Source organism: Channa argus, chromosome 5 (genome assembly GCF_033026475.1).
Source record: "Channa argus isolate prfri chromosome 5, Channa argus male v1.0, whole genome shotgun sequence".
NCBI lineage: Eukaryota > Metazoa > Chordata > Actinopteri > Anabantiformes > Channidae > Channa > Channa argus.
Window position 1 is genome coordinate 10,936,717 of NC_090201.1, and position 17,831 is coordinate 10,954,547.

The 17,831-nt window shown below is 39.4% G+C and overlaps 2 protein-coding genes across 7 annotated transcripts in view; one reads left to right on the top strand and one right to left on the bottom strand.

Annotated features, from left to right (window-relative positions):
* The window catches only part of LOC137127297 (histone deacetylase 7-like), a 37,536-nt gene extending 27,453 nt beyond the window's left edge, over window positions 1–10,083 (top strand). For 5 of the 6 annotated variants that reach the window (XM_067504102.1, XM_067504100.1, XM_067504104.1 and 2 more), the window contains 6 exons: window positions 2,480–2,577; window positions 5,623–5,741; window positions 5,939–6,072; window positions 6,173–6,257; window positions 7,418–7,565; window positions 7,643–10,083. In XM_067504102.1, the coding sequence (XP_067360203.1) occupies window positions 2,480–2,577; window positions 5,623–5,741; window positions 5,939–6,072; window positions 6,173–6,257; window positions 7,418–7,565; window positions 7,643–7,694 (636 nt within the window). In that variant the 3' untranslated portion in view covers window positions 7,695–10,083. The remainder of the gene's footprint in view (window positions 1–2,479; window positions 2,578–5,622; window positions 5,742–5,938; window positions 6,073–6,172; window positions 6,258–7,417; window positions 7,566–7,642) is intronic. The other variant, XM_067504101.1, reaches the window with a different exon arrangement.
* Window positions 10,084–10,257: 174 nt separating this feature from the next.
* Window positions 10,258–16,653, bottom strand: LOC137127299 (twist-related protein 2-like). Its single transcript, XM_067504106.1, has 2 exons — window positions 15,476–16,653; window positions 10,258–11,313 (listed from the first exon to the last, which is right to left on the bottom strand). The coding sequence occupies exon 1, from the start codon at window positions 16,368–16,370 to the stop codon at window positions 15,798–15,800; it is 573 nt and encodes a 190-aa protein (XP_067360207.1). The 5' UTR covers window positions 16,371–16,653; the 3' UTR covers window positions 10,258–11,313; window positions 15,476–15,797.
* Window positions 16,654–17,831: the final 1,178 nt, after the last annotated feature.

Here is a 17,831-nt window from a genome sequence, read left to right on the forward strand (position 1 = left end):
TTTTCTGCTTTTTGTTTGTATCGCCATGGTGATGTCTGGGAGTTATTGTGTGTTTGTGTCTCTGCACCTACTTTTTTGTGAACACAATAACTTGAGAACAACGCATAAGAAAGCTTTATACTTACAACACAAGCTCTCTTTGTAGAGTGGATAATCTGAGTCGGTCCTGGATATATAATGGTAAATTTACTTTGACTCTTACATTCACAGAGTTCACAATAATACTACTTGTGTCTAATGTGAAGATTGAAATGTTGGCATAGACATATTTGGTAATTATCTAATTCTAGTGGGACACCAGGGAGCTCAAGAGCCTTGTGTTTAACATTTACTTGTCAAAACACAAAGAATGATTGTAACAATAAATCTAGGAATAATCTACATGATTTAAGCCCCAATTATAACCTCAATTTAGGCAGGATGACTGATTTTCATAATTGCATAGTCTGCACTGCACAGATGAAAATAGGACAGATTACTCTGGATGCATTATCCTGCTTTGTACAGGGGTTTCAGATTAACAATATTTTCTGAATGTGTTTTAGACCAGTCAGCATTTTCACAATTAGATGACAGCTCGATCACATATTTTACTATTTGTACCGGAGGAATTTGAACAATTTGATCCTGTAATTTCCTTTATAGCTTAGGTTTGGCATTATGGTTAGTGTATCATGTTATCTCATCCACTGTTGTCCATTGTTCAATGTGGAATTTCAAAATGCTGCAAGTGTGTTTATCCTCACTGTGAGATGATTTCATCTGCATTCTTGTGTATCCACTGTAGGTTTATTTCCCTAGTTCAGTTTATTTGAGAACCTTCAGGGCTTTGTATGTTAGAACTTCACAACAGGATGTGCACTGTGGAACTGCATGCTTATGTTTGCATTCAGGAAATTGAGATGCCTATGAATTCTGCCTGTGGTCTTACCAGAAACCAAGTGTGATGACTATCCACAGTCAGATGAAGTGACCCCAACCCACGGTGGCATTCACCACCCATCCTATCCCCCACATCTCCTCCGCTTACTCTGACATCCTCCCCCACAATAATGAGGATAAAATAGTCAATGTTTTCCCATAAAATCCCCTGACGAGGAACGGTACATAAAACGCTTGGCTAGCTTGGATGTGGCTTTGCCTTAAGTGGCCCCTCAACCTCCATTGAGCTGTGTGGTAAACCTCTGGAGTCTTGCTGTCCCCTGTGTAGGTATATAACACACCATGGGGTAGGGGTGTGATGTCATAGCCATAACAGAGAGTGCCGAGTACCACACGGAAACCAGCGAAGGCCTAATCCAGTCCAGCAACTCTTGAAACATGAAAGAGAGAAAGAGGACAGAGAGGAGGAGCACAAGACACTTGGAGCAATAGCAGGAACTGTATGTGTGCGCACGCGTGTGCACGTACATGTGCATGTGGGTACATTAGCAGTTGGCAGAGGACAGTAAGCCTCATGTGTTTTTTGTTTGCCCTGTGAACATCCCATCCACCGAGAGAAGAATGGAGACAGACGCTCTGCGATGCTCATCAGCATTCTTTCTCTTTAAAACATCCTCTCACACCCATACACGCACACACACACACACACATACACACAAAGGAAATTACCACGCCTTGTTGCCAAGAGCATGTCAATCACCCTCCTCGTTCTCCCCTCAAACTGACACTTTGACTGATGGTGAAGGGCTTAGAGAACAGCTAAATGGCTGCTAGCACAACTACAAAGAGAGAGGCAGGAATCCTTAGACCTTCTTTTCCAAGACCCAGGCCTCAGTTCACTCTCAAGTATGTGAGGTCAAACTGAGATGAGCTGCATCGACTCTGCCTGACACTGTGAGAGTGAACGTCAATGTCAGCTAAAAGTTCTCAAAAATTCTAGAATTTAAAGTATATGGTTAATGGGAATCAGCAGTATAGCATAGTACACCATGTTAGCAAATATATACAGTATACCGACATACTTTATAATTGTATTTATATATATATATATATCTTTTTAATACAACAGGGGCGTGTTTTATAATACACAATGTGAGATTCAGGTAGCAGTTGCCAAAAGTGTAAAAAATTTCCAGTATAGTTGTTTCGTAAAGCCAGGGAACCTTAAACGCATGTAGCTCTGCTGTGGCTCCAAGCGATTTATAAGGCCATTTGACAAATTGTATCAAAATCAAAATGGAGGGACAGGGGTGCCGAATTAATAGCCACCCGTCTTTCATTTAGGAATCATAATCAATCCCTGGTGTTGCCTTAAAGAGATGCAGTCACTTTCCCTCGATTGCTGCAATCTGAAGTTTTGCAACAGCCGAGCTTATTTTGTGAACATTCAACACAAATCTGTCACCGTCACTCAGTTTCTCAGTTTTCACTGCGACTTGTTAACTTTCTTGACATTCAAATGAGACTCTTTTTTTTCCCCTCCCTCTCTTTTTTCTCTGTCTCTCTCCGGCCTGCTTCTTTCTCGATTTTCATTCAGGTGGGCATGGGTGCAGGTGAAGGCTTCAATGTGAATATAGGATGGACAGGGGGGTTGTCCCCCCCCATGGGTGATGCAGAGTACTTGGCTGCATTCAGGTAAAGATTTTAAGTGCTCAACAATTTACTATCTAAAGTTGAAAGTTACAGTAAAATAGAGTTTTGATTTTAAGGGTTTCCAGCTTGATCACACACGCTCCCGAAGAGTCAAGTGCAATACCCCTTTAATACAACTTGACATATTCCTTTTCATAATGAGCATTTGCTTATTGCTGTAATCTCCAACTTGTCATTGACAAGCTACCATTATCATCCCAACTGTTTTTTGAGTAGATCACCTAAAGGTTCATAGAGTGTGTATTAAAGTAACAAAGCAAAGCTACACCCAGTGAACCTGTTCCAAATTTTAATTTAATCCTGCTTCCTTTTAAAATGATTATTCATGTGTCAGTTGTTAATCAAATGCATTACCCTGCTGTCGGGGTTGTTATACATGTCACATTAGTTCAGTGATGCCAGTATGCAAGTTTATCAAAGATAAATGCCAGATTTAAACATTTTATTTTGTAAGGAAAAGCAAAACATGTTGCTTTACCACTTTCAAATTAAGGTGCACATCTCAGTAAATCTTTATTTGTCTCTTCCTGGTTCAAGCCAACTTACAAATTGTGGAAGTGAAAACTTCCCATCTGCACCAGCATGTAAAACTCTAGTTTTATATTTTTTTTTTATGTTTTGTGAAGGATATATCTCAAGAAGTCTTTATATCTGATTCCGAATGTCAAATGAGAAATGTTTGGTAATAATCAGTGTTTGGTCTACACATTTTGTAGTGAGTAGGTGAAACCCTGAAAAGGGTTTTTGACACTTGTCTAGCAATGACTCTTGTTGAACTAAAAATGAAAACATGTGCAGATGTTACTTAGGGTCACCTTTGCTCTCCCCACACTTTCCATTTCATTCAAGCTATTTTTCCTGAATGAACTTGGTTTGGTTCTGCTCTATGCTGCAATGAACCCACAGTGTTCCTGTCAGTAACACTGGCTCGCCAACAGATGATTAAATAGTATGTGAGCTCTACATGGTGCTGTATGCAGCACACACAGTGGGTGGGCCCCTCATCAAAGGAAAGATACTAATGAGCTAACCCATACTTGTAAAGTCCATAGACCCAGTATGCAGACTCGGAAACACTAAGTCCAGTGTTTACCGGAGCTCTGGATGCTAATTAAGAATCAACTGGTCCTTTCCTGAGCAGGCGTCTGGTTTTGGTATTTTTCATCCAGTTTAGGAAATGGCAAGTGTTTTCATGTGTAAAACTTCCTCAGTTTACCACAGTAGTTGTACTGTAGTGTGTGTTAATTTTAAAAATGTTGAATGATAGAACTGGTTAGATGCACATACTGTGTAGCTGTAATGTTCAGAGATCATATCCAGCCTGTGAACTTTGTTATGTGTCATCATGGAGAACAACCTCCTATTTGCTGCCACTTTCAATGATCTAATTGAGGGAAATGTCATTTGGATTTGCAAAAACTGCAGCGAGACATCTTAGCAAACAAAATGCATGAAAGAGGGCGAAAAGGATTTCTGACAAAACTATACAAACGTGTTCAGCGGCCACTGGCACCATTCTGTGGATCAAGTGGTGCGAATAAATACATAACACACTATACAGACAAAATTTAATGCATCGTGCATTCATGTTTATGCAATTAAGTATCCAGTCTGGTGCCAGTTCTGTAATTCAATTTGGTTACATGATTTAGATGACAGGGTGTTCCAGACTCTCTGTGTTTCTCTCCGGGATGGAACAGAAAAACTAGCCAGAGTGTGGCTGTTGATGATGTGCGTCTCTGTTTTTGGGTGTGTGTTAGTGGCAAGCGAAATATTGTGGTCGAGAGCAGCGGTGGGATGCTAGTACATTCAGGAGAAAGCTCAGCTATAGTGTGTGTATATGTGTGGATCTAACCATCTTAAGGTGTTCAGAAATTCAGTTTAGTCTTATTATTGGTGGCACACACATTTGTACATCCAGTTTCAAACGAAGAGCATACATGTACGTATTTTGGTCTTTGCATAGTATGCATGAGTGCATGCACATAATTTCCTGTGTATTTCTAAGAGGCTACTGACGAATGAGAAACTATTATGGAGGAGAGCAGAGGAGAGGAGAAGAAGAAGTGGGGGGTGCATTGTTAGGGAATCCAAAGGCGGCGTAATTAAGCCCAATGGATCCCAGATGGCTGGCTGTCAGTGACGTGAGAAGAGGGACGAGCTCCTAATAGGAACCAGACGCACAGAAACGCCTTTGAACTGCCGCGGAGAGAGAGAGAGAATCACATACGGCATGAGCCGTGCGCTTTTGCTAAATAACTCGCAGCAGTAGATGAGAGGAAGTGAGGACGAGAGCATAGAAGCGAAAAACGTGGTCTCCCCTGAGTAGAGTATGTAGTAGTAGTAGGCATCTTAGTCCACATATGCCATCCCATGCCTCGTGTTTTTCTAAATGTGTCATTCACGAAAATAGAAACTCTTTAGTGCAAGCCACCTCCATAAAGTTGTAAGACTGTAGGTTTGCAGAGCTCATGCTTCTTTTTTCAGCGGTGCTCTGGTTCACATTTAAACAGTTGCACACATTCACACCTGGGAGCTACCCGTCCTTCTAGTGTTGGCTACTTACCAGGAGTAGGTCAAGAACACAGATTAAGGACTTGGAATGTGGCCTTTGATAATTTATCATTTTTAAATAGAGGCAGTTTACAATTGCATAAATGTTTGCAGTTAATCCAGACACAAGTCACTTTCAGATTTTATGTATGTGTCAGTTGCAGATCAGTCGTCTCAAATTTTTTATTTCTTTTTTTTCCCTTTACAGGCAACTTAAAAAATTATATCCATTACGATAACTAATTTTTCTCAGTGTATGCCGATGTTGTATTAATCCCACTTCTTGCTTCCTTGCTCACATTGTTGTATTATATCCACTCAGTTCCTAGTTCTTATTTTCTCACAAATCACAAACACCTGCTGAAGACTCGACTTCTTAAATGTATTCAAATTTTTGCTAGGCCACAGGGCTTGAATGAATAATCATGTAACAGTATTGGCTTACAGCCTGTTGTTTCCTCTCTTCGTCCTCAGAACTGTGGTGATGCCCATAGCACATGAGTTTTCCCCTGATGTGGTGCTGGTGTCAGCTGGTTTTGATGCTGTTGAAGGACATTCGTCATCACTGGGAGGCTACAAGGTCACAGCCAAGTGTAAGGCTCCCTTAGCTCTTCATTTACATTACATTTAGAGCACACATTGATGTCAACATAATCTTACACAAGACTGCTTTTCTTTAATCTTATTCATCTACAAAAAGTGTAATGCAGGAGTTTTTAACAAAACAAATTTTTTTAAGTATAACACCTACAAATTAAACCGTATCTGGTTCAACATGTGCAATGTTCAGGTTTTGGCTTCCTGACCCGTCAGCTGATGTCACTATCTGGGGGTCGTGTGGTGCTGGCTTTGGAGGGGGGGCATGACCTCAAGGCCATCTGTGATGCCTCTGAAGCCTGTGTCAGTGCCTTGTTGGGCATGGAGGTGAGATTTGCATGTGCACATACAGTACATGTCTGGATCCAAAGACACTGTAAATATATTATGTTACACTCTGTCATAATATATTTGGGTTGTGTCTCAGGTGGAGCCACTGTCCCAGTCGGTACTGGACCAGAAGCCTTGTGAAAATGCCGTCCTGTCGCTGCAGAGAGTCATCCAGGTTCAGGGTGAGAACGGAGAACCAGCGTTTTTTGCATTGTGAAAAAATACATATTGATATCTTTGAGTATCGCAAGTGTTGGAAACCCTGAGAACAACAACAAAAAAGAAAACTCCTTCTTTATCTTACCTGTAATTGCACAATTCCTCGTGCTCTCTCTATAAGGTCTTTCAGTTGGCAAGCAAAAGCCAAGTACACCTTTGAAACATCACATGAAACTGTAAACTACAGGAAACTGTAAATCAGCTGGTTTGATGCTAATAACATGCGTATGATGCACATCAACAAAAAAATATATCGTTTTTAGAAAGTTTGCGGTAGTTACTATTGGCGTTGCACCTGTTAATAGTCATATCACTATGTTTACCGCCTTATAAGAGAGAGTTTTAGGTCAAGAACCTTTGTATAAATATACCCCAACATCACAGAAAACATTACAAAGAGCTGTTCACTATTTCATCTTTAGATTCTGCTTCTCTACAATATTCTTCCTGTCTTCTCAACACTCCTGTGCTCTGGTCACCTCTCCTCCTTTACATCCCTGTCTCCCACCCCTCCCTCCAGCCGTCCCACACACAGACAGACACACACACATTCACACACACAGCCGCCCCTGGCTCCAATTATCTTCAAACACTTCTCTGGCACACGACCTTCGCAACATCCCCTCCTGATTGCACACAAATGTTATCCCAACCAAATTAGATTAATTAAAAATATTTGCAAAACCACAAGAATGTTAAGCCCATAATTTAGTACCGGGGTAAAATATATGCGAGTTGCATGCACAGCTAGAAATCACACACGCTCATAGATGAAGACACGGGCAAACACTGATCGATTTTTACTTCCACTGTGTGTCACGGGACTCAGGCCTGCAGACCCTGAGAGAACAGATTGAACTTGAGTTTATGTTTATGAAATGATCAACATGGATTGAGTCTAAGACCACAGGCTGTTTATATCACAGTCAATGCTTATATTCAGCTCAAACAGTTACAACTGGTGGATCAAACACCATGTAGTGCTTTTTATTAATGCTGCCCAGGCATTTTCCCTCAAGGAGCCATTCAGGATGAAAACAACATTGAAATACCAAAGACTAAGGCCATTAATCTTTTACCCTCTTCCTCTCTCCTGTCTCCTCCATCCCTTTGCTTCCTGCAGGTGAGTTCTGGCAGAGTGTGAAGGATTCAGCCACCACAGTGGATCTCTCCTACCTGCAGGCACAGAGACGACGGCTGAGACGAGACTCAGACAGCGAGGCCGTCAGTGCCATCGCCTCGCTGTCGATGGGATCCCTCACATCTGAAAGGTAAGAGCGATTTGCATTTCATATGCCCAGTTCTGCAACGTCATATCACTGTATGTTATGTATCATGAAATCTTTAGCTTTATTTTGTTTCTAAAGGAAACAGGCAGAAAAACTGGCAGAGAAGTGTGATTCTCTTTGAAGAAGGAGTCTCCTGACAGCGGCCTTTAACCACACACATAGACACACACACAGACATGCACTTATACACAGCAATGCATTTAGACCATCACTGGAACCAGATGTCCTTCTCAGTTCGACCACTGTATCCATTGGCTCACAGAAACCCCTCCACCTGCATTATTAATGGCTGCAGTCTGACCACTCTGGTTCAAACACACACTGAGGACCAAGAGTCACCTGGACAACATTTGTGAAGTCTTCACAGTGCTTTCCTGAAGAGGACATCACTCATTAAAGCTGAAAAGACAGACACCCAGAGGCAAATTATTAACGGACCTTCAGTCCTGTACCTTTTCGAGATGACGTAGCATAAACAAACAGCTCCGTGAATTCAACCATTTACCTTGTTAAAATCTCCCACAAGACCTACGCGAGACCACTGTTGTATCCTTGAGGACAGGTCAAAGGTCACCTCAGTTTACTGGAGCCAATCACTAAGAGCAGAAGGAGGTGTCCCCTCTTGACGTGCCTGTGAAGGAGAACAGACATATCCTGTGCACTTCAAATTGGCTGTGCTGGTGTCATTTGTTTGCAAGTGACAAAGGTCCAATGAAAGAAAAGGTCGTCTCTAATCATTTTGCACTGTATCATTCAGCAATGTGAACTGGACAAGATGGACGTGGCGCATGTCTACAATCAGACGAATTGTTTGCTTGTATTTGTTGTTCATCTAAACATACAATTATTTGACCTATGGCACACATTTTTGTGAATGTCAGATTTTTTTGTTGTTGTTTAACAATCCAGTAAATCCAGAGTGAAGCTACATTGAAGTCTGAGATACATATGTTTCATATTGTTTTGTATGTCCACATATTTTCTCTTTTTTTGTTGTTATTGTTGTTTCTTTCTTGGCCTGTCGGACGAGCACATGCAGCAACGCCCTGGACTGCTGCAATTTATTCTTATCGCTCCCCGACAGATAAAAGACGACATGTCAGTCTTTGATGAAGTGCATTTTAAATGTATAGACATAATGTAGTTTGTTTTAGTGGCATTAGTCACAATCAAGAGCTAATACCTCTAGTCATTGGAGTGTCAGTATCTCTGAGGAAAGCAGTCGCTCTAAAATAGAAGCTTTCCACAACAGCAAAGACAGACATTTCCCATGATGCCTCAGCGTAACGTGACCACTCAGAAATGATTGTACATGTGACAGTGCAGATCTTTTCTGTCAGGAGGTTGATTTGGAGATTTTGGATGAGACATCCAAAGACTTTTTATGCCAATCGCACACACAAAGTGCACTTACAGTATGGTGCCCTCAGGCTTTGAGGGTCACAACAACCTGGGTCTTTACATCTGAAGTTTTATCATGTTTGATAAATGGACCAGTGTTTCTACCTGTGGATGAGCATTCCTGCTGTGTTTTGTAAATTTCTTTTATACATTTATTTCTTTTTGGAATAAGGACAAACTGAACTGACCTTCTTTTGTAATTTATGTAGCACCATTCTGTTTCCTGCTCACGTCACGAGTATGTTTCGCTCCCTGGACCAAGTTAGGATGGAGCGAACGTACTGAGATAGTTGATGATCCACACAGTGCAATTGGACACAGGTTAAGAGCAACCAAAGTTTATGAGAACAATGTGCCGTCCCTGGAGTGGCATGGCTTTAAGAACTTCAAAGTTCTTGAGAGTTTGTGAATGTTTCTTTTTTTATCCAAACAGTTGAACAGCACCAGAAGCACAGAACAGATATATAAACAAATTCATTTCTCAAACAAAAAAACCTGAATGACTTCTATTTATACATACATCTGTGTCTTTGAAGTGCTTTTTGCATGTCTAACACAATTTTGACGGTGCTATAGATTATTTTTTTAATACAGTACGTTTTTTTTTCTTTCTTTATGTTGCATTGCAACTAAAAACCTGTCCAGTCTTTGTTAATGTAAAAAAAAATGTGAAAGCAAAAACCAGTTAGAGAAAAGGAGCTCTACATCATGCAGGACACTCCAAAAGAGGAGCGTAGCTTTTTGTAGTTTAGAGAATATTCAGTGACAGTGACCTAACTGGTCACACATCTTCACTTCTGTCTTAATTGAAGCAACTGAAGAAACTATTTTTGTATTGGATTTCAAAAATGAATCCAAGACCAAATCATCATCCTTGTGCCTTAATGTATCATGCTGACCAGCCTGTGTGAAGGTAGCCTTAACAGACTGGATGTTAATTCAAATTGAAAATCCAGTCCACTTTTATCTTAAATGATTGTCTGGTTTTGTTTCTGTACAGTTTGTACATACATTATGATTTTCTGTTTTTTGTCTGCTTTCTGTCATTTCTACTATTTGAGTTTGCAAAAACATCCTTAATAAAGGTAAATTATATACATTTCAGTAAGATTATTTATTTCTGATGGCATGCTCCTTTAAACTTTGCCAGTAATGTATTGCTTTATATAAGGTAATTCCTTTTTATAACGGAATTACTTGGTGCCGTACATGTAAAGCATTACTGCTTTGATTAAATAAATATTGCACTGACAAAATTAGACATACATATATATAGCATCAAGAAAATTTTATTGTCCACAGGATCTGACACAACAAAATGATCAAAAGCAAATGCAGAACAAGACAAAAGGAAACAATCAAACAACTATTAGACTAGTTATGGTTACAAATGGATGCTGTATAATGTGGCTGTAACCACTTCATCAACATTTTGGCACATCTTATAAGAAAGGTTTGAATTAAATTTTTGCATTATCACATCAAGTCTGCAGAGATATTTTTAAAGCTGCAAAAAAACAAAACACATAATTATTAGATTTTCTTGCATTTAAAACAACTTTCTGTAATGCTCACTAATAGCAAAAAAAAAACGAAGGATTTAAGTTGAGTAGTGGCTGAACTGTGATCAGTGATTGAAGACATTTTCCCATGGACATTCCTCTTCAAAGCCGAGTTTAATGCATAAGCACAGTTAAAATAATACAGTGTGCATACACCAAATTCACAAACAGACACGCTTAAAAAAATACACAAAAAGCTACCCAGTTACTACAGCACAACAAAGTATCTGCATCAGATTCCTCGTGCTCTTCTTTTTCCCACAAGACGGGGCTTTGAGAGCCAGAGCGATTAGCTTATTAGCATTTTAGCTGTAAACATTCATTGGCTGTGACCGCCCTCTAACCATCACTGTGCCATTATCATTAGTCATCTTAATGTCTGTCTGGCAGTGAGTCATCCGAACGTGAAGAGTGGGTTGGATGATGGTTATTATGGTGGAACCCAAGGCACTCGAACCAGCAGCCATTTTGTTTCATTGTCACGGCAGGCCAGCTGTTTGTTTGTTTGTTTGTTTGTTTGTTCTTTTCATCATTTAAACTGTTCACTGGATCGTCATGTTTCCTGGCCAGTGTTTCAGAAACACATGAGGAAAACTGTTGCAAGTCAAGCTGCAAGAACATATCTCAGTGTCAGGAGTCAAGCACATGTCCAGAGAGACACAAAAAGAGTTCTTTTAAAGAAAAAACTGGTGAAAAAATGGTGATGACTGGTGAGCCAGGAGTATATTTCTTCTTTGAGCATCGAGAATTTTCCATTTGTCAGTTTTCTGCAAAGATGACAAACACAGATGAGTTAAAGTTATAACACTTTTAGATAAGAAGGTCTTCTAATGTGTATAGTGGTCTGAGGCGGTGGCATGTTTGTACTAACAAAAAAAGAAAAAGAAAAAACTCCAGTCAATGTTTTTGAGCTGTGTGTTGAGGTTATAACATTTGTGTACAAACCAACAAACATTTCTGTTTTGTGGAAAGTGGAAAAAACCCTACAGCTCCTTAACTTCAGCTTCTCTTGTTTTAACAAGCAAACATGGGATCTGGACGTTTCTCAATTCTCGCTAATTACAATCTGCTATTCTGCGCTTCAAGGAAGATAGAGAGAAAAGTTCAGCGGGCAGAAGATAAACGTATGTTTGCGGGTGTTGTCTCATCACATGACTTTCATTATGCCATAAAAGCATAAATGTGTGAATCAACAAAGGCTTTTTATTCCTCTCATTTACAATTTTAAAGATTTAAACTGACACTAAGATTTTCACTAAAGTTTTTAATACCAGTGTTTCTGTGAGTTGCATGTGAATATTTGACAGATCCTGATGCATTTTGTTCTACTGCTATGTGATGTTTTGTTGCCTACGTGTCAAACCAGAAATCAGTCCTCCATGGCTTTCTGTACATGCAGCTGTCTGAGCAACAGAAACACATGCAAATGCACGCGCAAGTACACATGCACGCACACATACACAATGCTCCCACCTGTTCTCAGCCCATAGTTTGAATCTCTAAAAATAAAGATGATGATGATCAGAAGCCACAACTTCTGGATCGAGGCTTTTAAAAACACAGATGAACCACAAAGGACTTTACATCTGGTCCCAGATCAGTCCAGAGTGAAAGCCAGAGATTTAATACGCACAGAAGTGCATCCAAAATCAGGTCAGTCCAAAGTGTATAACACACTCACACACATACACACGGATGCAGCACATCCAGAGGTTCCGGCAGAGGAAAAAGCAGTGACAGGCATTTTGATTATAGTATAAACAGAAGAGAGAGTATTGTTTTCGTCCAAATCAAACAGAACAATCTTGAAAGCTGAAAGTCTCAAGCTGAGCCAGATGTCCACATGTCCCAAAAGCATGCTCATCAAAATGCACAAAACTGTTAGCTGTGAATTTGTGATAAAAATCCTTTGCATGCTTTGGCCTTTTAAGTAAAATATTGCAGGCATGTTGTGCAAAGAGAAATGTAGAAAATACTAGTAAAACATGTACATTTCCTGAAATATACTCAGCAAGGTAAAACTATTATTCTATCCTCTCTAATTTTATTTATATATATATATATATATATATATATATATATATATATATATATATATATATATATATATATATACACACACACACACACACACACACACACACACACACACACACATATATATATATATATATTCATATAAGTGTGTGTGTGTGTGCAGCAAGATATTTAAGCTTTTAGAAAACTTCTTCCATCTGTGTCCTGAGATATTTTTTGGGTAATTCTGCATACAACTGATGATAACAGGCAGAGTAGGCAAACTGGTAGGTAATAACTACTACGCTGCGTTCAAGGACACTCAGCTCCACATGCAGGGGCCTTGGCTTTCTATCCAAAGTTCTTACTGAAGCCTTCGACATCTGCTGCAGAGGCCACTGGGGGTTTAATAATAAGGCAGAGCGGAACACCTGCATCGAGCACATGGCCAGTGCATGTGTCTGGACAATGTGATGTATACATTACACCGTATATTGATTGCAGCCTGTTTAGTAGGATCTTGTAATATCAATGTATTTGTAATTTACTGATTCCTGCTTGTGATAATTTTGGTGTCTGCTCAAAGTGTCAGTGTATGTGTCTGTTTGCAATGTGTTTACCTTGAACTGTCATCTAGCTGATTAATAGTGTGTATTTGCTCCAGCACAGCAACACAGACTATATCTAATTATATTTCAGCCTGTTACACTTATTCCATTGAAATTCCTCTGTTGTTGTTTCAGTTTGAAGGACTTCCTAAGTATCTTTTTGCAGAAATTAAAGTTTAATTCTCAGAAAACTGAAACCAGAAGATGAGTGAAAATGAGAGTATTCCTGTTTACTAATCTGCAGATGTGTTCTCAGTAACACAGTAATCAAAGTCCATCTCAAACACATAACACACATGCACTGACATACACAAGTCCATGTGCCTGACCCTAACCCTGGTACACACACCTTCCTAATACCTCACAACTGTTTCCAATCTAAAGGTTCCTGCTTGTCTGGGCCTTGGCGGGGCCTGATTGCACGATACAAGATCCTGAAGAGAAAGGGCAAGACTGCAGGGGAGAGGGAGAGAGAGAAAGAAAGAGATAGATGTGCCTCCACTTTTTTTTTCTCTTTACACTCCCCTTCTTTCCTTTCTTTTATCCTGTACCTGTGCAGGAATCTGGTGTCTGTTAAAACAGTTGAAAAAAAAAACAGACCCTGTGTGAAGTTAATCCTACAGATTCTGGGACAAAACATTTGTCTTAAATACTTCGGAGGTTTGTTGAGCACTGGAGCTAAAGAGTTTAGATTACATTGATAATGTGCTTTAAGATAATTTTTATTATTAAAGTGAAGCTACAAACATGCTCAAAGAGAATTATTTTACATCTAAGCTGAATAATTAAATACATTGGGTGTAGGGGTTAGTGTTACTTATTATGGCTTCATATGTTGTCAGTCTAAGGAAACATAATTGTTTCTGTTGATCGAACTTGTTGGATGCACAGAGATTCATTCAGGGACTAAAAGATTTATAGGTTCAGGTTTATATGCAGATAAATTGGCACTTATGGATGTGTTCGCAAAAACTACAATGGACAAAGGTACAACATTTTTTTTTTTTACTGAGTATATTTTTTAATACTGTTTTTTGATTTTAAAATTGATTTTTTTCATTGTATCTTCATTGCTGATTACTGTCTATTGCACATTTTAAAATTTAATGGGAGACTTTTTTAAAATCTTACATTAAATATTTGATACAAGCTACATCACAAGTAAGTTAAGTTTATTTGTATCTGTTTTTTGTTTTTTTTGTCTGTTTGTTTAACATGAAAGGCCATGTGATATTCCCACTTTAAATGACACAATAGGTTGCAACACAAAACATAGACCCAACTTTTGATTTGATCTTTTAACTTTATCGGAGAAGCAGAACATATATTAACCAAATAGTTTTTACGTAAAAAAAATTATAATAACAATTAACAGCATTTTATGCTTCTTAAAAAATGATTTTTTAGTCAATCATTTCTAATGGTTACTAATTAAAAGTTATTTTGTTTCATTAAACAGTGAAATAGTGAAGCTAACCTGAAGTAGTGCAGGTGTGATATAGATAAAAATACTCACATTAAAACAGTTATTTTATTTTGAGTTAAGTGAAACACAGTTTTTAAAGTTTCTACCACAAATCAGATGAAGTTATTTTTTAAATATTATTCGATACTATAGAATACAATTTATGGATCATTCATCATTTGTTTAAAAATTAAGAATTTTGAAATGTTAAGATTATTTGTTTTTTTTACAACTGAATTTAAATTTTTTAAAACTGCTGGCTGAAAATGTGTGAGTCTAGGCCAGTTCGACATGTGTTGATATGTTGTTATCGCTCATATTTTAGCTATTAGAATTTCTGATTAGTTTTTAATAATTTATTAATAATTTTTTAATACATTTAGGTTTTATGCAAAGTTGTCTCTTGTTGAACTTCAAAAGCACACAAGAAAATTACCTAAAAGATTCGGGTCTGTGATAGAGTCTACCAGAGACATTTGGTGAATTCTATGTTTTTCACAAAAAATTTAAATACTAACATTTTGAATTTTATATGGTTGCAGTACTTAATGTTTAAATCCAATTTATTTTTTTTAACAAATTTGCTGTTGCTTTTTATCCCATTCTACTTGTGCATTTAGTACATTATCAGCATTTATTTGCTGAGCTGAAAAGCTACAAATAATGTTATGAAGAGCTATTTTAAATGTAAAATTAATATGAACAAAAATGAAACATGTTTTTAAATGTTTATGTGCTGATGACATAGAGAAGCGTGGGTATGTTTGTATGAATGGTGTCTGTGTGTTAGAGTGTTGTTGTTGTTGTGTGTGCGTTTGTGTGTGTGTATTTTGTCCATACCTGAGGGGCTGGAGTGAAGCATCTTGTTGCACGGGGACTAAACTTTGGGACAGACAGGGGAGAGCATTGAAAACAACCGAGGGGGACACAGACCCAACTATGGATGTTAACACTGATGTAGACTTGGAGTGAAGCCTTATGGAGCACAGAGATGGAGCAGGATGAGAAATGTATGCAAATGTTTGTGATAAAAAGATTAACATCAGAAAAAGAGGAAAGTATTAAGAAGTTCAGAACTCAAGAAATGGGTGCAAAAACAGACAGAAGTGGTGGGGTGAAGATGTGGACACAAGAGGGTGTAGAAGAAATGTTTGATGGGGTCCTAGTGGCTGGTGGACATGGCCCAGGCCCCCTCCATCCTCCAGACGGAGAAGGCGTAGCTGAGTCTTTCATGGGCCAGGTAGTTGCAGCTGGCCAACTTGGCATCCATTTCATCACTCTGCAGCACCTGGTAGAGGAAGTCGATGTAACGAGAGGCCAGCTTCAGGATCTGGATCTTGCTCAGCTTGTCTGAAGGTAGTGTGGGGATGATCTTGCGTAGAGAGGCAAAGGCGTCATTGAGGGACTGAGTGCGCTGACGCTCCCGCACGTTTGCAATAACACGCTGTGAGTGGAGGTCCTCGAATGGCTGCTCTGGCCTGGGGCCCAGTGACGTGGGGGCCAATGATACCACGGTCGAAGGGCTTTTCTTCAACCTCTTCGGCCCCGATGGCAGCAGGCTGTTGGGGCTGCCAGTGCTGCTCTCCTCTGCCTGAACTACCACGTCTTTCTTTGGGTAAGGGGAACGCTTTCGGTTTCCTGGCTGGAGGCTTTTCTTCGATCCTCTCTCCAGTTCCTCTTCACTGGCCCCCAGACCTCCTTCAGGGGAGTTGGTGCAGGACACCTCTTCTCTCATTGTACTGTGCACCAATGACTTTCCTCACTCCACTACAAAGACGGGACACTGTAAGGCTCTTTTTTACTATTTACCCCTAGTGACAGCTTCAACAAACCTGAAATGGACAAGCTTGTATAACAAAAGTCTTCTCCTCCGTCACAGAAAGTTACGGTTGCTGAAGCTCCATCGGATTTGACGTTCCTCTGTCTGTCCTGTTTCCAAGTTACCTTGTTAAATATCTAACTTTAGCATTTCCCTCTTAACCTGGCAGGCAGAACAACAACAAACCATCTGACAGGCAAGTCCACCTCCATCTCTTTTATACCTAAACTTCAACCCTGAGGGTTGCGGCGACTTCTCATTGGCTCTGCAAATTTCCAAAGGGCGTAGTCGAGCCTGAGAAAGGCAAGGAAGCAGGAAGTGTGCATTAGCTGTGCAGGCAATAGGGGAAGGGGGTAAGTGGCATTCCCAGCCAATGAGAAGTGCTGTGTCTAATGTTGCAGAGAAATTTGAGGCTTTATCGTTTCCAGATTTGCGCTGTAGTGTGAGTCCACATGCAGCCTCGTGTCTGCATTCTCGTTCATCAATTCATTATGCAGACAGACATCAATCTTAACCTTTTGTTTCTGATAGTTGTCAGTTTACGAATTAAAACTAAATACTCACACAGTATTTTCATAAGTACGTATTTTTAGAACATTTTGTACAAAAAAATATGCAACACAAAAGTTAGAAATCACATGATATATTGCTTAATGTTTTTGGCATTTTCTCTTTCAACACGAGAACATGTGTAAATTCATACTAACATTTGTCCGCCATGATCTTTATCATGCCAATAACCAGACACTATAAAAAGAAATCTGTTAAACCGCAGGTCCCAGTATGGACAGAATCAGCAAAAACACTGGAAATTATAAGACTGAAGGAGGACTTATAGGTTAATGGATGAATTTTATGTTGTGGGATTTATGTTTATAAATGGCATAAATTACAAATTATGCCGTGACAGACCATGAAGTCCTGCAAACCAAAAAAATTATTTTACACAAATCAGTTTGGCTGCAGGCACTTCAAGTAGATCTGGAAGAAAATGTGAGGTTGCGAAAGCATGTATCCTGGGAAGATTTTCATAGGCCGAGCTTTGTCCTGACAGATCATTGTTTCTGTAAACACTGATGTACAAACAAGGTGAACACCTGAGAATTGCTTGATTTAGAAAAGTTTGAAGTGAGCTAAGATCCATGCTGATGTTCACTTTAACAGTCATGTAAGCTGGATCAGGAAGGCAGTGCAGACAGGACCCTAAATAACCCCTGACTTCAGTGGCCCAGTGACCTCAGTCTGCAGAGGTGAGAGAGCACCTAATTGTGCCATCCATGGCCTCAAGGCAGAGCCGACACATGTTCTGAGTCTGCAGTCACTTAAACACATTTTCTACATGTTTGCATCCATGACACAGAAGCAGGTCCCCCTTGA